This window comes from Monomorium pharaonis, chromosome 7 (genome assembly GCF_013373865.1).
Source record: "Monomorium pharaonis isolate MP-MQ-018 chromosome 7, ASM1337386v2, whole genome shotgun sequence".
NCBI classification, from domain to species: Eukaryota; Metazoa; Arthropoda; class Insecta; order Hymenoptera; family Formicidae; genus Monomorium; species Monomorium pharaonis.
Genome location: NC_050473.1, coordinates 5,963,790 through 5,990,999, shown reverse-complemented (window position 1 = coordinate 5,990,999; position 27,210 = coordinate 5,963,790). Strand labels below are relative to the sequence as shown.

Here is a 27,210-nt window from a genome sequence, read left to right as displayed (position 1 = left end):
GATTGTGAAACGTCAGATATAGGTATTCTTATTATTCAACGACTTTCATGAGTTGAGGAGAAAAGAATATCAAATAAAAACAGTATCTTAAAACCAAAAATAATTTCTTTTAATACTACTATAATGTTATATTATTAAACTTTTAATATCATATTATTAAAATAATCCTATCGAGCTCTGCAAATGATTATTGCAACATTAAAATTATACATAATTATAATATCATGCTGAAATAATCAAAATCTTTAGAGAAAATTAAATTATATAAGTATATATTATTATATATAATTTATATTCCTCTAAAGAATTTGATAATTATTTCAGTAAAACATATTTTAGTATAATTTCAATAAAATACATCTAATATGTTAAAAATATTATATTAAAATATGTGTAATAAATTATAATTTTAATAAATTAATTTCATAAATATATATATATACAATAAAATATAGTGATTATTCTGATAATTCAAATAAAACTTTTTTAAATTTTATATTAATGTTTAAAACCTATTTTTCTGTATATGGCATTAGTTTCTTTACAGTTACGACGTAACTGGATATGCACGAATGCACCAATTGCTGTTGCACGCGATGAGTATTTCGGCCGCGCTAGCGTTAGCGTATCATTTCTGCGCGGTAACGCCGCTCCAGTAATTTCTGTGTCGGAGTTAACGACGGGAATTAACATCACTGTTATGTTTGCCCCGATGTACATCTCCCCCTCTCCACCCACGCTCACTCTCCCCTTTCCCTGTGCGTGACTTCTTCGTTCCATTTCTATGGAAATTCGCGTTTCGCGTAGAATATTCCCACGAAAAACGGTTTCCGTCGCATAGCCTAAGACGCTGAGCATATTTGCACCTTTCCCCGGGAAAACGGACGTCCCACATCGACGGCGTCGTCAAGATCGTCGTAATGCAACGCGCGAAAGCTCTTCTCGCACATTCGCAGACAGGGGTTGAGGTAAAAGGAAGGCGAGAGAGAAACATCAAGTTGATTCTTGGCGTTTCTCTTAAAAAAAAAAAACACAAATACGCACGTTACACCGAGCGTCGCGATATTTATGTCTAAAAGAAGCTATGTGTTTGTAAGAGAAAATATATTATTTCATACGTGCCTACCCTCTCAGAAAGAATTCCTGACACCAAGACCAAAAAATATTCTTGACATATTTAATCTTGTTGCAACCTCATGTAGTATAAAAATAAAACAAGATTAAGATTAAATCAGAAATTTCTATTCTTCTTTCTCGAATTAAAGAAAATTGACTTATTATCTTGAGACAAGAATAATATATATAAATTTAAGCTTATATATTTTTACGTTTAAAACATATCTTGTTGTTAAGATGGTATTCTGTTCACTACTCACCGCTGGCGTTTTCTCGTAAACAAAATGCACTATCTAATGAATAAAAGAGGCTCGCCAAAAGCGCGGAAGAAAGCAAGATTTCGCCATTGACATATGACATATTAGACCGAAATATATCAGTCTATAAAAGAAATCGAGAGAAATGAGGATTATAGTACATACGTTAATGTGTTAGTGTTGGTATTAATGTAATGAATTTAATCCTTCCAGAAATATTAAAATGAGATTTTCAGATTAAGGTCTCCAGATCGGTCTATTCTTAAATTTGGAATATCATGAGATTGTCACAAATTTACTAAATTATTCTAAGAAAATTAAGATAGCATTAAAAGTCATTTTATTCTAGATTTAAGAACTTTCCATTTAAGAATAAAATATTCCTTCTTTGATAATAAATATGATTGGCGCTATATCGATCCTATTTTATGATAGATCGAAGAGTCAGGTCCGGAAATCTTTTCTGCGGGTGTACGGTTTCCTTTTCTAATATCTTCTTAATAAATTCCTTCGCGTGGAGGGGAAAACGCGACGCTCCTTCCTCTCCATCGAGGCGGTCAAAATTCTGCCGCCGCGGCCTTCCCGACCACTTTTTTTTTTCCGATGCTATAATGCGGAGCGTAATAACGGTTATTTATAGGCAGTAAACGGCGCGCGCTTCTTTTTTCCTTTCCCCGAAACCATCCTCTTTCTGTTCTACCGTGTTCCTCGTTCCTCGAAACACGGTCGGTCAGTGGAGGCCGTCGCGAGAAATCGCGATAACCGCGGAATTTGGTCGGCAATTTTGTTTCTTCTTTTTCCCCTCCTGCAGCTGTCGTGACTCTTAAAACGAGTGCGCGCGCGGTTACGAGCGCGATCGCGAACCGAATCATCCGCGGAACTGAAACGCCCCGGGAGATGGGAATTTCGTCGTCGGAGCGGCACGAGTGAGAACGAAATTCAAGGGTGCTGCACGAATTATGTGAATTCGTGGCGTTAAACTCAAACGTGAAAATTTATCTAAAATCAAATCTGAATTTTAATCGATTCTGGACCTCGATTTAGTTTGACTAGGCATTTTCTTTTACAAGATTATTATAAACACGGTAAAAGAAAAATTTAGATCAAAATTAATCTCTGTTAAATTTTTGTGTTGAATTTTTAAAATATTCCATTAATTTAACATAATGTTTTTGCGTTTGAACATTTTATATTAAATTGGTATTACTGATATAACAAATTGATACAACATTTCGCGAAAACACAGAAAAAGTTGTCTAAAGTTGAGTTCAGATTAAAGAAACGAGCGTAAACAAACAAAAATTAACAATTTGTTTTAACTTGGAGTTAAGCGCTAAAACAAAGTATGCATTAAAAAACATTGCATTTGTGTTAAAATCGATTTTTGTTAAAACTTTCATGTTAAATTTTTACTTATATATACATATTTAAATTTGTGTTAAATTGATTTTCAATGTTCTTAAAATAACACAATTTATGTAAATAAACAAAAAACTTTAAAATGTAATTTTAAAACATAAATTCTATAAGATAAATGAATAAAATGTACACGTCAACATATTATGAACGTTAATTTCATTAAAGAAGTATGTTTCCACATTTGTTCCACATGCTTCTATTAAACATCTTTTGTATTAATTTTTTGCATGTATAGTATTCGTGTTACTTTTTCTAACACGTTCAGCTTAAATTAACATAAATGAAATCTGTAAATAAACCGATATGTGTTAAACTTAACACAAATTTTTCAACTGTGTAACTTAATTGTTCATCGTTATAATCTATTCACAAGAGCGATAAATTTGGTTAATTACATTTCACAGCGATAATTAAGAAACTCCCTGTGCAAAGTCGAGAAAATGTCGACGGTGTTAATCTACACCTTGTAATTCGATACCGAGGCTGTGGCGAGCGCGATTGATGGACGGGGGAAAAGCGGGGAATGCAGAAATTGCACGTCTTGCCATCTTCCACGACGGCATACCGCGTCTCGATGGTGGTATCGTGGTTAATTGCGGCTGACAAAGAAATTCCCAGGCGCGAACTCGTGATACGAAGAGGGAAATAATAGAGAGAGAGAGAACGGCGAAAGAGATGAAGGAGTTAAGCGAACGAGGTGCTCTCTTGCCAAGGAAGACCGGGGATTATCGGCATGCAGAGACAATTTGCCTCGGATAATTGCGCGTCTCGTTGACTTTCCATCAGCGCGAATGTTGCATTAACAAGCAGAAGTTCGCGATGCTCATATCCGGCAGTCTCGATGCGCAACCTTTTTCATAATTTGAGACAAATTTAAAATGACGTAGGAAAAAAGATGACTTTTTTTCAGTGATTTCTCTCCTCTTTGGCAACGCATTGCGTTGATTATCAAGAGACACTTGGTCATTGGCTCATGCCAAGTGAACACGCAGCGTAAAACTGGCTCGTGTAACTAAAAATAATCTAATAATAACAACACGGTTAAAACAAAATATTTAACCATTTGCAATATAATTATATTGTTCTAATTTAATATAGGCAATGTAGTGTAGCGTGTTTTGATGTCCTCAAAACTTTAAATATTGTAACATTTATTAATGAAACTGTAATAAAAAGTGGTTCATGAATTCTGATTAAAAAATACATTTTTATTGAAAGATGCGCCTAAAGTTCTTCAGCAAACACTTAAAATATTTTCCGAAGAAATTAATGTGTAAAAGTTGTTAGTTTAATATTTATAAGAGATAATTAAAAATAAAGATTATATGTATATTTTTAATTTTTTACAGCAATAATATTAATAACAAAATCATATAATAATATAATATAAATTATATAATAAAAGTTATTTTCAAGAAATTTAAATAAACTGTCTTTGCATACATTGAGAAAAAATTATTCGATTCGAATAAATATTATTAATAGTATTTAAATAACTATTTTATATCAAATAAGTAATATGTACTTGTTTAGTGTAAAAGTTATTTAAGTAATATCATTAACATATTTATTTAAAGTAATCAAATAATTTTTTCTAATAGTGTAGCATTAGAAACGAATCAGAGTTTTTTGATGCCAAATTAAATCAAATCATAAAACATAACTTTTAATTAATATAATTAGATGCATTTAAGTTTTTTAGTTTTCGAATAATTTGGATTCGAATCATAGAGATTCAAATCCAAAACGAATTTTACCTGATTCGATTTAACTAGATTCGTATTCGAATACTTATATCTCTATGTATCGTGTATCCTTATTTGGTTCAATTATCAGTATAAAGTGTTACAATTTACGGATGACGAGATTTGCAGTATTTTTCTGTCGACACGCAAGTACACGAATACATGATAGGTACAACAGATTCCATCAGGAATTCATAACGGTAAGACGTGCGCCAAGTGATCACGCGAGAGCGTGATTCGCGCACGAAACGGGAAACGAATCTAATGCCGCGAGAGAACAGAGAGTCGGTGCCGAAGATATCGACGGTCGTTTCATCGGGAAGAGTAAGACCGTTGTGGCTTACCTTGTTCGCGAGGTCCAGCATGTTCCCCGTTCCGCCGGCGGCCGCCTCCACTAGTTTCTGAAGACTATGAGGTTCTGGTGACAAATCACGGGCACCGCTGTCAAACTCCCAACTTTCATGCCGTCCGGACACGGTACCTGAAATAAAAGTTATGTTTATGCACTGGGCACATAATTGTATGATTTTCCTTTCATAAAGTTAGAACAATTCAAAAATTGATAGTCTTGTATATAACTTTTTTAAATCAAAAAATGTATAAACGAAAATACAAATTCTTCTTTAAACGATTTAATAATCTTAAATTTCAGTAAAATATACTTTTATTTTAATATCTATATAAATAAAAATGTAAATGTTTGTTCCTCATTTAAGATCTCCGTAAGTTTTTCACCGATTGCTTTAAAATTTTGACAATGTTGCATTCGAAAATAGGAGTGTTCTTATGGAGTTTAATTTTGGATATACCGGGAAACAAATTAACTGAATACAGCGCCAAAGGCAATAAATAAATGAAGTAAGTTAGAAGTATGTAAATAAATAAATATTAAATTTATTAAAGATAAATAAATGCTTGAATGGTAAATTTAAATAATAAAGAATTTGAGAAAAATGTTTATATTAAAGAACAAATACAGGATATTAAAAAAGGTAAAATCAAACACTAATTTCGAAATAATTATAGATATGATATTAATTATTTTAAATTAAATTTTAAATTAAATAATTTCGAAATAATTATATTGACCGGGAGAGACCGGGAGAGACGGGGAGAGACGGGGAGAAACGGGGAGAGACCAGGAAAGACGGGGAGAGACCAAGAAAGACGGGGAGAGACCGGGAGATACTGGGAGAGACGGAGAGAAACGAGGAGAGATCGGGAGAGACGGGGAGAGACCGAGAGAGGCGAAGAATGTTTCTATTGTGTTTAAATTAAGTGTTTAAATTAACAAAATATTTTTGTAATAAGATTTATATTTCTAATATTATGAATATGAAAAGATTCAAAAAGAAAAAATATTTTGATAAAAAAATCATACCTTTACAATAAGGTTATCTTTTAATGTTCAGTCATTAATACATTTATCTTAATAGTCACTTAAAAAGAACATAATTTAATTATCTTGATAATAACAGTAATAATCTAATATTAAAAAAATAATTCTTGTTTGAAAATATATTGTTATTCATATTCAACATTTAATTCTCCTCAATTTACGAAAATTATTATTAAATAAAGATGAATATTTTTCTTGATAAAACTATATAAAATTTCTTCATTTAGGCTATTTAAGTTATTTATTAAAATTTATCAAACAAACTTTTATATTCTTGCTTATTGTATAGACTAGAATAATAATTGTTAAACAGAATTTATTAAGTTTTAACTTGATATTAATTTTTTTTCTTATAGAAGTAACAATAGTGAATTGTTCCGTTTTATCGCCTGGTTGTCTTTCGATGAAGATTTACAGTTGACAGCGAATGGGCTGATAAACGAAAAACGCGCGTAGCAAAGCGCGTGGATATCCTAAAAGTCGTCATTTCCAATTTGTTCATCGATCTCACGTATCACGTACAGTTGCATATTACCCGCTCGATCGGAATATTACAAATACGCACATGTACTCTGTTGCAATATTCCCGCGGTCATCTCGTATTCATTGTTCCATCGATCATCAATTTCGCGCAGCTATTTTTCAGCATACGACACATAATACGTTAGATTGCGATGCATTGTCTGTACGCGCGATGTTTCGAACAAACGTTCAAACGTCGTCTATATTTTCTTAATCGACGAACGTTCCTCTCCGGCCGGGGAGGGGAGGGGGGGGGGGAATTTATATCGTCGCGGGAGCGGAAAAGAGGGTATCTGTCGCGGAAATTCGAGCGATTTGTACGACTCTTACCGAGGCTGTTGTCGCTGCTGGTAGGCAGGTACTCCGGCGTGTGGGTGTGATGCGGACTGCTTCGCCGTTTGCCGGCCCTGAGAGCCTCGATTTCCGGTCGCAGAGCCAGACGCCGCCTAAGGAACTCTTGATAGGAAATGCGACCGTGCTCGTCCGCGCCCAATTCCCTCATCAATTCCTCCACCGAGTTCTCGAGATTCAGCTCCCGGCACACCGTCAATAGGTCTTGGCTGGAAAATTCAGTAGGCGGAAGGACGCCGTTAGGGGCCGTCGAAACACTTTGTCGAAACGTCTCGGGCACGCAGAAAAAAAATGAGTGATCAGATTGAAACTAATATTTTTTATTTGGCAAACATTGTCTAAAACATATTTAATAAAATTTTACTATGATAATAAAAAATTCTTCAATATCCATGTTGTTCCATGACTACCATGATTTTAAAGATAAACTTTAAGAAATTCTAGGAAAAAAGTTCTGAAAAATTATATAAAAAATTACGAGAATAATTTTCACAAATAATTCCTTTGAAAATATTTACGAGAATACATTTAGTAATTATTGGGGAAATTACAGCCATTAGTTATCTTCTCCGTATGGTCATCATATCCTAATTTACCCTATTATTCTTGACATCTTTTTCTCTCTTTTTTTTTTGAAGATAATTTAATTGTGATGAAATATTCTGGAAAAACAAAGAATTTTCTTTTTTTTTCTATGAATACAAGCAGCAAATAGCGCGATCAGCGCAAATCGACAGTGAGGATTTAATTCAAGAATCACGAGCGCGTTTGAAGAAAACTCTCGGATTCGTCAGCGAGAAACTTCTCGTGGCAATCGCGCGCAGTCGCCGACCACTTAGCGCGAATCGCAAATAATAAATCGCCGGTCGTATCGCATATTAAGCGGAATGTGTATTATGAAGACTAAGTACTCTCTTTCTATGAATAATTCATCTCGTGAATAATTCATACGTCGGACGGTGGCACAAAACGCGGAAGATGAGGTACGGAACAGTTAAAAGTAGAAAGGCGCGCGCCTCGTCGCTCGACGACCCGAACCGGCCTTAATCCTATATCGATATAGCTTATACATATCCGAGGGAGAGAGAGAAAGGGAGTATTTAATAATCCATTATGGAGATGAGGAGATCGACGCCGGGGAGGACTTTTTCCCCCGACCCGGTCGGTTCGACAATGACGATCGGCCCCGAGACGTGTATACACAGCAAACGGATTTACAACGAAGAGATCGCTCTATCGCTCGAAGACGCCCTCTCATTTTAACGATACCGTCGAGATTTCATTTAATTAAAAGGGACGGCTATACCGGGGCGCCGGCGCTTGTCATATCATCTCCGTACGGTCGCGCTCCTCTCCGTCCATTACGATGCTCAAATAATTGTCTAACCGGCTGGAAGCGGACGAGAGAGAAAGAAGAGAGAGGGATCAGGAAGAGAAAGAGAGAGAGAGAGAGAAAGCACAGGCCTGTCACTCTTGATTATCGGTCGCGACGGCGACGCCGCGGCGCTCGATGAGGAGCAGCGAGTCGCGCGCGATGGGCGCGTCACGCGAGGTACCAAGGTACCAACGCCGTCGTCGGCGAGGAGAAGTCGTCGCGAAGCAGTGTGAGAATCACGGCGCGGACCACCGCCACGTCGCGTCGCTTATTCTCCAGCGAGCCTGCAGCAGGTCGACAGCATTAAAGATGCATCCGTCTGCCGCCACGTAGATGTCCTCCCTCTCCCCCTCCGTCCCCATCTGGAAAATCGTTAAGCCAAGCCTTCGTTCTTTCGCGATTTCGTTGCGCGTTCCGCTAATGTCGCGACTCGAGAAATTACGGAATTTTTAATATTGTTTGGAGAATACAATCGAGATAATCTGGAGATCAAAGGGGATATAATAAATCCCGACCTCAGAAGATATAACATGTTTAATTGAATGGAATTAACGATAGTAAGAGAAATTCTCAATTTTTTATAAAAAACGTTTCGTTTTTTAAATTGAATTATGTAATTTCTTAACATTGCATAAATCGTTTGCTTGCAGTTATGCTGCATACGCAGAGAGAAAAGTTTCTTAAAATTTAATGAACAGTTTTGTTCGACTATTCCAAAGTGTGTTTTTTCTTCTTTGTTTTTAATAAATTTTTATTAAATATAAAGAAATGTGTATAAAATTTATTAAAACCAAAGAAGTATCGTTTATTAAGTGGAATATATATATATGGAATACATGTATAGTTTTACGACTAATAAAGACACAAGACTTATACATATATATTGCATATATCAGTCTTAATTTAATACTAACACTTTTTTTCTGCCTACTGGCTAGCAATTATCAAAGATTGTAAATTATGACAAATTTGTAGGATCACGTACTATGCGAACGTTGATGACGGACGGAGTGACGGTCAAACGTGATCGGGATCGATAATGTAGAATCATCAGTGCACATCGTTAACAAGATTTCGTATATATTTCCTTTTGACATAAAGTCTAGTTTATAGACCGATATTTATTAATACTTATGGTTTAATTTTGGAAAAGAATTTTTTAAACCTACAAAAGAAATACGTAGCAAATTTGGTTATAAAAATTATTGCTTAATCGATAAAATAAACTGTTTCCAGCATCCCCTTAAAATCGATTGAATTCCCGCATTTCTCGACCACCTATTACCGTCAATTTGCTATTATTTTTCCTACTGACAGTTGTGGGTACCAGACGCTTTCCTGCGGGAGGAGATGTGACTAACACGACCACGATTCTGGGGGAGGCAGGCAGTATCTGTCTCTCATCTCACCGAGACAATAGTGTCGCCGGTTTCGGCACGGTCGTCGCGAATTAAACGTCACGCATTAATTATCGCGCGTTCTCTCCCGCGCGCTGCGACGTCCATCCCCCGCGCGCAATATTAATGGATTACGGTGTACGGTGTATCGTCGTAGTCATCGTCGTTGCTTCCGGCGGTCGTAACGAAAGCTCGGAAGCTCACGGATGACCGATGCTCGCCGGGCATTGCACTCGAGTAAGTCCTACGCGCGAGTTTCACCGCGACGTCAATTGACACAGGGATTACGCTGACAAACGTCATCGGCCGTTAACTTTAATTCCACGCTTTCGAGTTCCTCATTGAAAAGAGGTGTGTGATATTCGTGACTATAATTGCAATATTATTTTTTATACTATAATTATTACTATAATGTTGGTAATAATAATCATGTACTTATAGTAAATGCTTATAATGGATTATTTTATGGTACAATTTACTACATTAAAATCTCCATTTTGGTTATAGCAATCATATCATAAGTTGCACATGATTATGAAAACTTTAATAAGTTTTAATAAGCTGAAACAAATTATAATGTATCTTGTTGAATAATTATAAAAAAGTATGGTTAGGTCCAAAATTGATTATAAATTATAGTGATATTATGATTACTGCAACTATTTTCTTTTTTTCGGACCTCATATTGCAAGACTGGGATAAGGCAGAAAATTTGAAGACTGTTTTGTAACATGGTCACGTTATCACAATAAATATATGATTATTATTAGCAATATTATAGTAATAATTGCTATAAAAACGATATTCCTAATTGTAATTATTTTGCTATGCAATTATAGCCGCAAATATCACTCCTTTTTTTAAATAGTAAATAACTATAGAGATAGTCACAATCTGGTTATAAAGTAATTTGGTCAAGAAAAATAGCTACCTCATTTTCTTTTTCCTTTAGCTTTTTCTTTCTGCCAGAAGTTAACAAACATAAGTCAAAATTAACTAATGTTTTCATCATTCAAATTTTACTGTTTTATGGCCTCTGATTGTAAGGCCTCCAATCATAGTCAACTTTTATTTCAAGACGCTTTTAAATAACGTCTTAAGATATTAATACGATTGGTTGACATCTTAAAACGTACTTAAGACGATCTTAAATATAAGAATTGTCTATGGATACCGACCTAAAAAGACACACGCGTCAGGATCATTCGTCGGCAGGTTCATCGGTTTGCGTTTATTAATAGACAGTTGAAGAGAAAGAGAGAGAGAGAGAAAGAGAAGAGAGAGTGTTTAAGGCGAGTTCGTGTATATACCGTTGTGACACTCGACGTCCGCGTCTGTGTCGGGAAAGTCTCTCCAGAGTTCTCGTCTCCCAAAGTTTGAGCGACTGCATCCTCTCCCGCTTCGCCCTCCCGCGCGGTTCCTCCTCTGGCAACCGCCACCAACGACCGTTCACTTTCGGTTCACTTTGAACCCGCGCTGCAAGAGACGAGAAGTCGTGGGGCTGTGTGAGGAGACGCGCCCGCGTATCGACAAGCGCAATAAGCATCTATTAAGTTTCTAATCAAAGGACATAGTGGAGTCCTCGGAACCTTGAGAGAGTGCTTTATCAGAACACAATGTCAGACTCCTGGTGCACGGAAACACGCTGAAAGAGGGATTATGCTGAGGTGCCCAGAAATTTAGCTCATCTGACGTTAATTTTTGACCAACCATCAAAAGAATTTTGTAGGATTCTCAAACGTGATGCTGCAGAAAGTTTTAACATTCTGTCTAATCCTACACGATTATTTTGATGGTTCAGCAAAATTATCTTCATATCTGTACACACAGAGGGAACTTTTTCTTAGAATTTGCTCTTAAAATCGCGGTAATGATTTGCAGAACAACATCGAAAAAATTTACTTAATTTCAGTAAATAATATATGATTAAAAATAGTATTTTTAAATAAATTTTCCTAAAATCCTGTTACAAATATTTTAAATATTATTAGAACTGCAGTAAAATTCTACCCGTGTTGTTTCACGATTACCGTGATTTTAAAAAGGATGTGTAAATTTTAAGAGGAAATTCTCCTCGCGTATCTACATTTTTGTACGAAACTCGCCTACAATTTTGAACTTTATGCTCACAATTAACCCCGACGGAAGGTTCGCGAAAGGTTTCACGTTTACGAGCGGATTAATAGACAGCAGCATCCACGAGCGGAGCGGAGCAAGCCGATCGCGCGACGCCGCGTGTCGAGTGCCACTGCGCGCTGCGACGCGCGGATAAATGCATTCCGCGTTGCGGTTCGAGAGGTGAAACAAAAACGCCGAGACGGGAGAGAAAAGGAGTCCTATCTATACATCTTGTTGCCGGCGCGAAAAACGGACGCAACTTAATCCATCGTGTCGCGATGCGTGCCGTCGCCCGTCCCGTCCCGTCCCGCTCGCTCGCTCGCTCGCTCGCTCGCGGGCGCCGCATTTGCGGTTTTACACCAGACACGTGAGTTTATTTTAAATGTACACGCACACCCCACTCTCCTTTCCCCATCCGCGAGAAACGGCCTTTCTGCCGTCCCGAGAAGAAATCGCGCGACTTTGTATTCCGCGACTCCGGAATAACAAAAAGCGGGAGAATCACGCAGGAATTTTCACCCAGACGCGCTCTCGCGATTAAATTATCCTTTCAATTAAAATTTAGTCCCGATTCTCGAAGATTGCGATCGCACACTTGTTGTTTCTTTCTCTCCTTTAATGCCTCGTGCGGGAAACGGATTAAAGTCGCAGGAGCGACTTTTCACGGTCGAGTCGATGGCTACTTTTTCAAGTAATTATAGAACAGGGGTGTGTATATACATGCGGGAGTAACGTATAATTAATCAACAATCCGCGCGCGGATCGTGTTCCCTATCGCAATATATTAATTTATTCGAGTATTATCTCGAAATAAATGAATGCCGCGCGAGCGCGGGGTGCACGCGCGTCGCGTATTTACACGCGGCGGCAATTAAACGGCACTTCGCTGCGGGAGAGAAAAAGAGAGACAGAAAGAGAGAGAGAGAAAGAAAGAAAGATAACGCGATAAACCTACCACGTGGGAAACGATCGCGTTGTAATGTGTGGTCCCATCATCGGCGTCCCCATATGTTTCCCCGCGAGAAAAGTGAATTTAACGGCTTGTTTAATTTCGCATTCGCATCGCCGTCTGTCGCGAGGCGACAGTTCCAGTATTGCGATCTCATTAAATGTTGAAATCATTAAACGCATACTCGGAGAATCGCGAGAGACGAGAAGGCTGCACCTCGCACCAGGGTTAGAAACGTTACCTTAAAGAAATAACGCATTATCGTTACTTGGGAAACAATTCATCAAGAAGTATTAGATTTTGAAATTATATTATTTAATATAATCAATATTATATCGATATTATAACTTATTTAAGAGTAAGTTTGACAATTATCGGAATGTAGTCTAAAATATAAAGTAAAAAATATTTTTCAATATTTGAAATATATAAATAAAATATATAACTGCGTTTATTACGTAACCGTTTATTACCTAACGTAATTGATTTGGTACACTGATTACTGCACTTGCATACTTGGAAATGTGCGCGAATTTATTAAATAGATATAAAGAACGATAAATTAACGAGATAAAAGTAACAGTTGAAATTCCGTTACCGTTACAGAGAGATAAAAAAAGTAACGATTATCACAAAAAAAAAAGAAAGGTAATGATAAGGACGTTACAAGTGGCATGCTACTCTCGGCCCTGCTTCGTATACGGATTGAAATTATCAGACAAGGACGCGAGGTATCGAGAGGACTTTCGAGAAGACCTGAAGAAAATTCCGATAAGGGCACAAGCGTGCGCGCGCGTGTCGATATTGGTCGCGACGTGCGATTGGATCAAAACTCAATTTCGTGCCTCGACTCGTGATGCGATGATCTCGTTACGACCCTTTCCCGTTTTTCGATCCGGGAATTCTCTTCCCTGCCTTTACTTTTAATCACGGCTCTCATGAAACAACGCGCGCGCGCGCGCAAAAAGAGATGATTCGGCACAAAGCGCCGGAATAATAGAAATCAGGAAAATGAAAAATATCGAAGGGACGGAAAGCTGACGGAGAACTATCCTGTCTTCCTGTGACGTTAAAGCGCTTCAATTGTTTTGAGATACAAAAGATGTTGTCAGATACAAAAGATCTTTCTGGCACTGTATCAAAAAGTTTTTAAAGAGTTACATTAAGAAAGACATTTTATAGTCACGTCAATAAGAAGTAAATATAAAATGTATTCTGAAATTATCAATAACAGAGTTCTGATAATCGCGATCAAACAGCTAGATTGTTTGATAAATTTAACAGTAAGTGCTTAATTTGTAGCTTCTTAATTAAATCTATCAAACTTTTAATTTATGTAGTGCAACGAACTTTCTTTTCCCGAATGTGAGATTATTATTTCGAGTTATACAGCTTCGCGACCGGCGCATTTCTTCGCCGGCGAAAGCAAATCTTACGCGAGTCGCGTTTAAAAAGCAGGCGTAATGTACCGTAACGGACCAATAAGCGCGTCCATTGTTGGGAAATGTGAAACCGACGACGCTACCGCGGGATGGCCAAGATTTCTCTCACGTTAAAATGTTTCCTCTCGAATCTGATTCTACTTGATACCGAGATCATTGTTCTGGTGTGAGACATACGCACGGGAAAACTTTCCACACACACGTAATAACCTATATTCCACACGAAGAAAAAAACATTGTCTTTATTTTCAATAGGTAAATTTTGAAATGAGATTACATACCTGAAATTATAGAGATTATGTAGAGATTATATGGATTAAACGTTTGCTACATGAAAACATTTTGTATATGCTTCATTAATAATTTTTATGAGTTGAAAGAAAAAAACGTCAAATAGGAAGGATCAGTAGCCTTCAAATCAAGAATCATTATTTCTTAATATTTTATAATCATTATAATAATTAAAATAAAAACAATCTTTTGTTGAAATTATATATTTAATTACTGAATTGTTTAAAAAACATTTTATAAATTCTTGCCTATATATAAAATAATGATTACTGAATAAAATATACTAGTTCTAATTTGATACTAATTTTCTATTAGTTTCATCAAGAAAAATTATATTGTTATAATCTATTAATAATTTTCATGAATTGAAATGGAAAAAATATCTTCATACCAAGACCATTAGAATTTTTGAATACTATTATTAACAAAATAATCATGTATTGTGTTTTTTAGATGACTATTATAACATTGAAATTATATAAAAATATTATATTTTACTGAAATTTACAATAAACACATTTTTTAAAATAAAATTTTCTGATGTTGCTTATATACCTATAAGCAATATTTGCGTTAAATAAAATATATTTTTTCAAATAAAAAATTCGAATATTAGACAAATATTATAATATTAAAAATATAATATGCTGAGAAATTCAATAACATCACATTCTTTAAAACTTTTATATGTTATTCTTGCATATATAATATATAATACAATGATTGTTAAATAGCATATATTAGTTTTCATTGATTTTAATTTTTTTTGTGCCGGAAATAAGATTAATCGGGATTAATAGGGATATTACTTCACGTCCGATCTTTGGCATCTTTCGGAAGAGTTCCAAGGGCCGTCCACGACCTTCGCGTTAGAAGGATAAGATCCTCCAGGTCGGGGTTGCGATCAATAGGTATCTTTATAAAATTTGTCTCTCACAAATGTAGAGTAAAATCCAATATAAATACACATGAAAATAAAAAGACAAATAGATTCCAGGCAAAACGAACAGAATACACTTTTTTTTAAGGCACGGGAAGTGTTGTTTAAGTAATGCAGGAGATATGTAATGTAAAGTAATACCAGCGCAAGAGCGCGCCGAGACAACAGAGAAAAAGATTTTAAAAAAACGAGTCTGGAAGCCGCGCGAATGCGGTTTCAAGAAAATTCGCGCGCCCAACGGAATCCCTTTCCAATATCGTGATACTGTGTAAATGGTCTCGCTCTATTTCACAGAGACGCACCCCTCATCGAAGCCCGTCACGTGAAAGAGTCTTTACACCAGCGGTTCGGCTAATCCACCCTTTCGTAACGGCGAATTCACGCCTCGTCGCGTATACCATTAAAAACAAAAAAGGAAAAATGAGAGAGAGAGGGATAAGAGGGAGAAAAAAAAGATAAAAGTGGAAGAGCAAAGAGCATGAGCAGATAGGTAGAGGGGCGGAAAGAGGAGACGTTAAAAACATCGGTTTTTAACGGGAGGGAAGCCCTTCACACGTTTTATCTCTCCCTTTTAACGCCGGTCGCTTTGTTAGCGCTCTTCCGTAAGGTTTAGATTTCGCGATAATTAACGAGAAATCGTCCTTACCCTCCGATTGCGAGGGATCTCCGGATATCGCGGAGGATCCTCGCCGATAAAAATACAATCTCGCCGTGATGCACGGATGCGGGTGGCGAGGAGGAGACGGGAGGGACAGAAGAGTCGCTTCTGGAAGTCACGGTCGTCAATTTGAGCGGCGCGATATCGCCGATAATGCGGTTGATTTCAGAATCCGCGACTGGTATTAATAATTCGCGACAGAGCGACGAGAGACGAGGGACGCGGGGGAGACCTTGACGTCGGGCTGATATCGGCGTATCGATCGCGAGTGAGGGGGGGGGGGGAGGAGCGAGTTTATCAAATTTACAGCGGCGGCATTGGGTTCCGAAAATAATTCGTTTAACGCCGAAGGTCTGCTGTCGTCCTCCTCTTCCCTCCCCCTCGCCGCTAAACGCGCATTCTGCGCGTTCTATTTCCGATGATACCGCTCGCGCGGAAGGATGTTTTATTCACACCACGGACGAGTTAACGAATTATTCACAGCGGTAAGATATTCCCTTGAAAAAAAAAGAAAGAAAAAAGGGAAAAGAGAAAAAGACGCGCCCTTATCGTTTGCAGCACGCAAGAACCTTTCAATTCGCAAGCCGCGCCGTGTAATCCAATTATCGTTAAGCGTTACAGGCGAAAATTCGTACGTCGTCTTTATTAAGTTCCGAGATCGTAGCTGAGCGATAACAGAAATACGCGAGGGCCACACGCGAGATCGCGGGCTCGCTTTGCGATCCGCGAAACGACGACGACGACGACGACGACGACGACGGCAAAGCGAAAATTTCCAACCGGGAACGGGACGCGCATCCCGACGTAGCCGGAAAGAGAGAGAGCGTAAAGAACGATAACCGGTCGGGACGATTTCGGGATTTATCGCGGACGAACCGAGGCGAAATAAACGGAAGGGAGAGGGAGGAGAGACTGGTAAAGAGCAAGGAACGCGCAAGCTGATCGCGCGTAACGAAATTACGAGTGCGGACCGCTGTGCATGAAAAAAAAAACCGATCATGGTTTCGACGAAACGCCGCAAAACGCGCGTTCAAGCCAGTTCGAGGACTCCGGATATATGTATTCCGCGATCGGCGATCGGATTTCAGGAAGTGCGAGCGTGGAGAGTTGAAAACAGAAATAGCGAGCGTTTATGCTTCACCGAAAGAAGAAATAATTGCAATTACACAGAGGGAACTTCAGTATTAAATTAAAATACTAATATATTCTGTTCAAGAATCTCTTTGTTTTATACGTAAATTGAGAAAAAAATGTTAAATTAAATTTCTTCAGTTCAATTATTTATGTATTTAACTAAAATACTTAAACTTTAATTCAAATGTTTATATATTTGATTGAAATATACACACACACATATATATATATACTTAAATTAAATAAAAATTCAGTTGAAAGATTTAGTTAAATTAACAATTTTTTCCTCAGTGTATGTAGGCAAGAAATTGTATTCCTGCTTATACATAAATCAACATAAAATTTATAAGTAACTATTTTAAAATAAATTACCCTTACTAAAAAAACACAGTTTATGGTAAAAAGATGATACTTAGATGGAGTTTTAGTAGTAAAATCAAAAACGTCAATAAATACTTAGCAAATTATATAAGATTGTACGATTATTTCTTCCAATTGTAAATAAGCATATGTATAAATAAATATAACCAAAAAGACTGGACCAAGTAATACGTTAACTTCAAAGAAAAAAAAATCTTGTATAGAGCATGCAGTTGATTTTTCACATGTGTCTTTGTGATTTTATAAATGTATATTTATGCAATTTTCCTTTTTTTTTTGTAGTATAATATTTTAAAGTAACTTATAAATTTGTTTATAATGTGATCTTGTATTATATCTAGCTAAACATTTGCTTACGGATTTTGCTTGCTAACCGCTAACCTGATGTGAATGTAGTGAAACAGGTCAAGGCAGAACCATTAATCGCGGATGTACTAACCGAGGGCCTACAAATGCGGACAAGCACACAAAGTTGGGGTATTAATATAATCATCTTCTTTTAGAAGGATAATTGGGACAAAACTATTTTTTTCATTTTCATTAAAATATAAAATAATAATATAATTGACTTAATATAATTTAATTTGATTGACTAGTCAATCAAATTAAAAAAATTTATTAAACTATTGCGTTTTGATTCTCACTTTGAGTCCTTAGCAAGTAAAATTAATTAACTGTGATAAAGTTAAGTTATGCTCATAATTACAACGTTATCCGTGTCCAAAGTACAAAACATGTTTTGCTCGGACCACTCACCAACAATGAGATCTTTTAATCTTTCTGACTGCCATGTAATTTTATTTTACTTGACAAAAATTACTTGTACTTTAGACACGGATAACGTTGTAATTCATTAAAACATAAAATAATAGCATTTTTATATTAAAAAAATGTTACACAAAAGAAATATAGTTAAAAACCGATTGTATGTATAATTTCAAGCAGACAAAATTAAGCTACAATATTTAATAATTACTTTGGTAATGAACAAGTTGATTTAAGGCACATTAATAAGGACAGTTCATTTATTTACAATTGCATTTATTATATGAAAATTTTTTAAATTTTAATTATCATCTATATCCTGATATGCATTTTATTATAAAATATTTAAATTTATCATAATTGTAAAATTGTTTCATAGTTTCAGAGCTATAAATATAAGATCATTATTACACATTTTAAAGAGAATTTTCTCTTGGAAAATTACCAAGTCAAAATCATAGGATGGAGTTCCAAATTATAATTACTTTATGACGCAATTACAGTCACAAATAATTTTCTCAAACACTTTCCTCCCAGTATAAAACAAAAATATGTGACACTGTAGATTAAGCGTATGCATTATATCATTATTAAGCGTGCAGCATCCTTCAAGGGCTGCACCGATCGACCTTTTTGTGCGACGTAAATCGAGACAGTAAGCGTCGCTCTTTTTTCAGAGCCCCGAGCACGAGTCGAGACGTATCGATTCGGGCGACAGGCCGCCCGCTCCTCTCTCGCAGTATTTCTTTCGGGAGAAATTTCCCGCTATGTGCTTACGCGCTCCATCGCGTGCAAACAAGCCTGGGAGCCACGGCAGCTCCAGGTAAATCGCCCGGTGCATCTATTATTCCGTCAGCCACGTCGCGGCCGAGGGAGAATCTCGGAATTATAACGAGAACGTCCGCCGGCGAAATCTCGTCGCATCGCCACGAATCATTCAAGAGTCTAATATTTCATACGCCGTACGGACAAGTTGGACAATTATTACCGCTAGTTGATACTCGCAGACGATCGATGTTCTTCTCCTGAATAATTCCGCTGATATTTTATATACAGAGTCATCCAACAATCATGATACAAACAGGAAAGAGATGATTTCTTTTGAAAAAAAAAGAATCAAAAATAAATCTTTGTAAATAAATAAAAAATGTAGAAAAATATAGAAGTTTTTCTGTACATTACTTCCCTTTTGTTTTCAAAAAAGAAAATTTTTTATGTTAATTGAGCATGCATGCATTTAATTACTGGATCACATAAGTACAATAATTACAGGTTGTCTCATTTTATTTTCATCAAATGACTAGAAATTATAAGGTTTTAGAAAAAAATATCTGACAAAAATTGATAAGTATATTGTAACATCAACAATTTTTCAAGATCGTAATACCATTTTTATTATATCAAATCATATTTTGTAGTTGTTAAAAATATTAGAGTCGTGAAAAAAATTATCAATAGTTTATGTAATATTTGTATATATTTTGACATGAAACATTTTTAAACTATTCATTTTTTGATAATCGTATTATATAATAGTACTTAACAAATAAAAAACCGATTTTACCTATTTTACGTTCCCGATTTATTTTTTCAAAAGGAATTATCTTCTTGATTGCATTACAATGATCACCAAACCATCTTGTATTATTAACTTATAGTTCTAAATGACATACAAATATCGAAAGAGGGGTTGTTATAACTTTGCGTTACTATATTTCACGAATTTCTAGGATCGATCGCTTTATAAATGCATAATAAGTGAAACTCGCTCTCAAAATTTCTTTCCGCAATAAAAAAAACTATCCCTAAAGAGAATTCTTCTAATTCCAGAGAGAATTCCCTAAAATTATATCGCGCGTAAAAAGTTCATTCGCAGAAGAGGTAAACTGTTTACGAGGACAAAAAGGCGCGAGAAACGAGGTAAAGATATCGGTGTCGAACTCACTGTACGTCGCCTATGGACGTGCAGTTTCGAAACTCGAATGACGAACGATCACTCGGTTCCTTTACTCCGTCGCGTTGTTTCGACGGAATTTACGTTTACGACCACGTTCGCTTTCGTTCACGGAAATCCGTTGCGTTACAGGATGCTGCGCAACCGATATTCGCCGACTGTATTTTACGCGACAGGAGAAAATCAACCGCAGAGAAGAAGAGAAAGAGAGAGAGAGAGAGAGAGAGAAATGGAGGATAAAAGGGCACCCAGACATGGGTTAGAATCGAAAGAGGCGGGGGAGAAATGCCGATAAACGAGTCTGCGGGCGCAAAGAGCCGGCTGACTGGAGCAGTCGTACGACCAGAACGACGAGCAGGGGGAAAAGCGATGGAATCTGTTCGCGGTGGTGGTGTGACTCACTTGCCATAAAACGCGGAGGCAACACGCGTCTCCCTCTCGCCGAGGGGGGTCCAATCTTCCCTCGGGGGGGTATCGCCGAGGGTGCGCGCCATCGACGAAATCGACCCTTTCTCCTCCACGTCCTACGCACGCATCGCCCGACTTCTCTTCAGGCTCCTATCCGTTGTTGTCAGTCGGTCCGTGGACCGAGGAAACCCCTTACACACAATCGCGACGTGTGAGCTGCGCCCCGGAAAATTAGGTCACCGGTTTCCCAATGCGATTGGTTCGACGCGATGCGCAGAGATTCGACAAAGCGCCCGATGTGTTCCGATTTTCCCCCGAGAGCTCACTTTACGAGTGGAACTCTCCACGCCAAAAAAAAAAGTTTTATATGAATAATAAAGTGCCTCGTATATAAGCAAGAGTGAATATCAGTCTGTAAAAAAGATCGATAAAAATGAGAAAGATAGAATAAAAACTTTTATTACAGAAAGTAGTAAAGGAATCTGTTAGAAATAAAACTGGGGAAAAGAGAAAGGGAGGAAGAGACCGATGATGTCAAACCAATGCAGCAAACATAAAAGAAACAAAAAAAGCAACAATGAAAAATAATAATTGAATAATAAAAAAAAAATAAAAGAAAAAGAGAGGGGCGAAAGAGAAGTAAAATTCCGTAGTATTATGTTATACACTTGGGATGAAAGGCTGACGGGAAGTTGGCGCGCGACGTGCATCACGCGCGGCGAAGCGCAGAGCGACGGCGAACGGCGAGGGGTAATATAATGAGGTTACGAAAGCCGTGCCGTAATGAATGCCAACAAGTCGGGAAATATTGTCCCGTTGTTCTTCTCCCCTTTAACTCGGAAAGAGGAACGATGGCTGCCGGGTTTGCTCTCTTAATTTGTTTGTAGAACGCACCACTCTACTTCTATGGATATAACTACGAGTATAACTATTCTACCGGCAAATCTTACTCAAAAACGCATTTGTACACGGGGAAACTAGACGAGACTTCGTACGTCGCGTAGTGTGGCACGTGGAGACGGAGGAAAGAACCGAAATAACAAATAAATGCGAGAAATCGGGCCTCCCGAGCGATCGAGCATCATATAAAACGCCGCGACGACGGCATCCGCCACGCAATAAATTATTCCTCGTTAACGAATCGATGTTACTTCTCTCCCCCCGGAGCGATAATTAACGACGTAAAGGCAATTATTATCGGGGGAAAAATGCTGGTTAATTATAAATCCTTTCCCCCCCCTCTCTTGCTCCAATCTCGCAGATGCCGCTCGCAACCTCGAGGAGTCGAAGGATTTATCTCGGAACAATCGTGCGCGCGCGCGCGCACGAGATTCGTTAAAATTGCCGCACCGCGGCGATTTCTCGGAAGATCCGATCGTTTTATCGTACGTACACCTTCGGTAAAACTCCTAGATTGTCGACGATAAATCTCATCCGCGAGATTAAAAGCGCGCGCGGAGCATGTTAACGCTGTGCCGAGCAAGCGCACGCGCGCGTCTCAATTTTCTTTGGGTTAATGAATTCTCCTCATTACGCGCGATCCGTAGAGGGAATACCGCCACGGGATAACGGACATGTCGATTATTTAACGAATTGTCGGATCTAGCTACATCTTATACAGAAAAAAAATATAATTTCAAATCTAATAATTATTGTCTTGAAAACAAAAATAAAATTTTAAAAAAACTTGTTAATTTTGAACAGACGCAACTCGTTTACAAGAAGGCTTTTATATAGTTTCTCATTATTTAATCATAATTCTCATTAAACTAAGAAGAAATATTAAATAAAAAATAACAATACTCTCTTTCAAACAAAAAATTAGAATCTTTTATTCTATAATAAAATACGATTATTATCAAAGCAATCGTATAAAAATGTGCTCTTCAGATGACTGTTATTAAAATAAAAATATATTTTATTCAAAATTTAAGATTACAGAATTTTTTAAAAAAGATTTTATCTTTTTATTTATATATAAGACAATGGTTATTAAATTGAACTATTTTTTTCTGTGTACTAAAAGATCTGTAAATTAGATTCCAGATTTCTTTTTACGAAAAAATGTTAATACTAAGTATATAAATTAATTCGTAGCCATTACAATTAATCAACTGTAACTTTATTTTAAATTCAAATATTTTATTCATTGCATTGGCAATTTCGAAATATCAGCGATTAAAATTAAAAAAACACTGTATAACACTTAACGATACTGACGATATAACTTCATGAAGCAGCATTGAGCAAGTCGTCCAATAAACAAATCAGACACTGCATTTTTTAAAATACTAATTAAGTTATAATTAATTTTGATATTGATGTTCTTTCTCTGTATAGATGTATAAATTTTTGTATGTATATATAAATATGTAACGTATGCAAAACTACACGTACTTTTAAAAATCTAGTATCTAACATATAATATAATTTTAACCTTAATAATTTTGACACAAATGCAAACAAATACATTTATTTAACATTGTTTCATGCATGTATAAGCAAAAATTATATTCTTATATATGAAACAATTTTGCTCATATACAAGTTAATTTTCTTCAAAGAATTTCATCGTCTTCACCAGATAATCATCTTAAATTTCACTTAAAAGATATGTTTTAATATTATTTATAAAATTACAACAATATGATTGTTAAATAGAATATACGAGTTTCAATTTGATACTTGTGCTTTCTTTCTGTTCAATTCTCAAAATACTCGAACAATTCTTAAATTAAATTTTGAAAGGTTCTCGCGTGAAAAGATCATCTGCTTACAAAAGATCGTCTCTCATTTGCAAAAAAAAAACCGAGCTAGTTGAAAAAAGGGCGCGATTAAAAGAGGAGCTTACGTGGGCGTTCTCACCCCGCCCGCCGACGTGTATAAATGCAGTTTGCACAGCTTACAATGTACACGAGACGAAGTCCATGTAAACATTAAATGCATGTAATACGCGTAGAGAGACCGCGGTAGACGTAATTTTACCTTCGTAGATTTACCCACGGCGGAAACCTGCCGCGGAAGAGAGAGAAAGAGAGAGAGAGAGAGAGAGCCGCCCCCGGTGTGTGGGCGAGGAAAGGAGGAAGGGGGGGAGAAGACAAAATAGACCGTAATGTTCAACGAGCGCGCCCGGTAAAAAGTGCACCTTTAGCTTCATCGAAACGAAATAAAAGGTGGCGCGAGCCCTACGTACAATACGCGTGCACGCCGCGCTGGAAGCGCAATATCGAGACACATCTCCCGCCTCCTCTGGCTTCCTCCCCCGGAAAGAAAAACAACAAAGGGAAAACGTATCGGGACATCGATAACGGAAACGACGAGCGGCGAGCAAAATGGATAGAGCGACGGTATGGACGAAACGGAACGGAAGCGTCCTCGAGAGCGGAGAATCTAATTTAAGAGCCGCTCGTAAAAATCACATATTTCCGGATTTTGTAACTCTGTCGAACGACGGGAGAGAAAAGGAGAAGGGAGAGAGAGAGAGAGAGAGAGAGAGAGAGAGAGAGAGAGAGAGAGAAAGAAAGACTGTTTCTAAATTGTTAGCTTTATGAAACAGACGGTCCACTCGATGAATCGACGAAGAAATGTTTTCTCGATCGGCTCGCAAGGATCGGGAAAAATAAAAAGGTGCGCGACGAGGGGGAGTTACGAAGTGGTCCACAGTCCGCGTTTACTCCACGGGAGAGACGCTCTTCGTAAATTATCGCGAACTTATTGGTCTGCCTCTCCCTCTCTCTCTCTTTCTTTTTTTCGCTCCTGTTCTATTGCCGCGGCGATTCCGACGAGTTTGTACTTTCGAAGTTGATGCGGAGTAAAAAAAAATACGCCGTGCCACAGTCGTCTCTCGTTAAATCCCCACGAAAGTCAGAGTAAGCGAGAAAGAGAAAGAGAGAGAAGGGGGGAGGGAGACGGGAATGGCTTTAATTAATTGAAGAAATAATTAAAACGTACGTGCCAGCGGCAGGCGCGGTCTCGTCAACGAGCTCTTTCCATTCCGCGTTGATACCAGCCACCGTTAATTGTGCAAATTGCGCGGAGGTTCGCGCGCGCCGAATTCGCCGGGCGGAATTTATCCGGTTTCGCGAAACCGCGAGATAACGTTACATCCGGCGCCGAACGTGACGGTATAATGAACGCGCATTCGGGCGAGATTCGTAAAAATCGATAGAACACTAGCGCAAGGGAAGATAATATTCTTATATTTTTTTTGAGAATATAATTGGTTTCGAAATGGCCGTAAATGTCGATTAAAATCGAGAAAAAACGAACAACGGTCATAGCGGAATCTTAGTGCTCAAATAATATTATATTTCTTGCGTTATTTTGTATACGTTATTTTTCTAATTATTCAAGAAAACATATGTATAAATTATAATTATATATATTTTTCAAGTGTTCGAAGGTCTTGCAACGAATTTTTTATAGTTTTCTGGAGGAGAAAAAATTCTAAATATACTTGTAAGTATCAATATTTATTTGATTATAATTTAATGTTGTTAATTTAATGTGCTATAACTGTTATTAGACTTCTCTCGAGTTTAATTGCGAGTTACACACATTATGACCTTATCTTAATTGCAATATATAAATATTAAAATGATTATACAAAATAAAGGCTTAATCAAGAATTTTATTCGTTAGCAACTCTTAGAATTTTTTCTCAGAATTTACTCAAAATCATGGTAGTCATGAAACAATGATATATCGAAGAATTTTACTACAACTTTAATTTTTGCTTTTAATAAAAAATAGTTTGATTTTATTACAATTTTAGTAAAATATAACAAAACTACTCTTTATATTTTATTTTGGTATAATATAAGATGTTAATAAATCAGAAAAAAATCTCTTCAAAATTTTCAAGACCATGTTATCCTCTGATTTGTTATTCCGCTATTATAATTCTATTTAGAAAAAAATTTTATCTAGTATTTGCGACTTTAACTAAATGTTAAAATAATTACTAAAAATTAATTTTTATAGTTATTATTATAATGTAAATAATATTAACATACAATGCACTGGCAAATAAATTATAATTTAAAATATATAACTGATACTGCTAGTGATTATAATTTATAATCATTTTTCGTAGCAATTATATTTAAATTATAATAACTGCAACTACTTTTTGTCGGTATAACGTGTATGTTATATTATTACTAACATCACCGCGATAATAACTGCAAATATAAAGCTCTTAATCATATTTAAATATCAAATTTATTATTGCTATAAATTTATTACAGTGTATAAATATTTTTCTTTCAGTGTATTTTCCATCGTGTATTCCCGAAACAATATCCACTCACCTGTCGATGTAGCCATCGCCGTCGCCGTCGCATGCCTGGAACAGCTTCCGGACGCGTTCCTCGTCGCAAATGGAGCCGGTCTCGCTTTCGGCATCCGCGGTCTGCGACATCTTCTCACTGGAGCCCACGCGTCGTCGTCGTCGTGGCCGTCGTCTCGCAGTAACGTACGGTCATCGGTACAGTCGTCGCTCCTGCCGCCGATCTCTGCCGCGCGTCGTCGTTCGCCACGCGACGACGCCTCATTTGTCCGACCTTGCCTGCCACGAGCCGCGCCAAGAGGAGGATCAATTCGTCGCTCGCGGCGCGCCTCCTCGCGCCCGGCCCCGAAGGATCGGGACGCGCACTCCCCCGTACGTTTATCCTGCGATGCGCGGCGATGCGTGTCGCACGCGCGAAAATCGCCGGGACATCGTCGCACAACCGGAAATGCACGCGTCTCGCACGGGAACGCTGTAAACACAAGGGATGAATCTGTTACGTCACACATATAACACATCTTAAAAACGATCCTATTTAACACAGAGAACATTTTGTGTTTATGTTACTTTTAACCCTTGTTAAATTTTTTGTTAAGTTTTTAACATATCCCAGTGTTAATTTAACACGATATGATTATTTGAAATATTGTGCATTAAGTTAAAATTCTATACTTCTTTGTGTTAAAATAACACAATTTATGAGCAAACAAATAAATAACATAAAAGGAATGTGTTGTTTTAAAATACAAATTCTAATTAATAAATAAAATGTACGTGTGAACATGTATTATAAATGTTAATTGCACTAAGAAAATACGTTTCCATACTTTATTTACAAATTGGATCTTAGTTTTATATTTTTGTGTTAATTTTTCACACATTTATGTTAAATTTTAACATATTCATCTTGTGTTAAATTCGAGTGGATCGTTTGAGACAATATATTATGTTAATTTTAACACAAAATTTTCCAACTGTGTAGACTTTTATCACGATTTATCTTTAATAATTATAATAAACATTTTCATTGTATCCATTCGATCTAGAGCCAGGGATTTGGTTTACAAAATTTTCTTCTCAAAAGTTTCCTCTCACAATTTTACTTTTAAATTGTCAGTCGACTGTAAAGAGAATTATTTATTGCTAACCATCGCGCGGCAAATTACAATAATTTTGTACTTTATTTACTTTTAAGTCACGGTTATCGTGGAACAACAAAGAATTTTAGCAAAGTTTAAGTAAAATTGTACTAAAATTATAATAAAACTGTTAAGCATGAATTCTAAGAGAAAATTCTCT

The 27,210-nt window shown here is 36.8% G+C and overlaps 1 protein-coding gene across 1 annotated transcript in view; it reads right to left on the bottom strand.

Moving 5' to 3' along the window:
• LOC105832808 (colorectal mutant cancer protein) overlaps positions 1-27,210 on the bottom strand; it is a 71,833-nt gene that overhangs the window by 43,614 nt on the left and 1,009 nt on the right. The window contains exons 2-4 of the mRNA XM_012674073.3: positions 25,934-26,383; positions 6,789-7,018; positions 4,882-5,018 (exon numbers count right to left, since the gene is read on the bottom strand). Coding sequence (XP_012529527.1) covers positions 4,882-5,018; positions 6,789-7,018; positions 25,934-26,043 — 477 coding nt within the window. The 5' untranslated portion in view covers positions 26,044-26,383. The remainder of the gene's footprint in view (positions 1-4,881; positions 5,019-6,788; positions 7,019-25,933; positions 26,384-27,210) is intronic.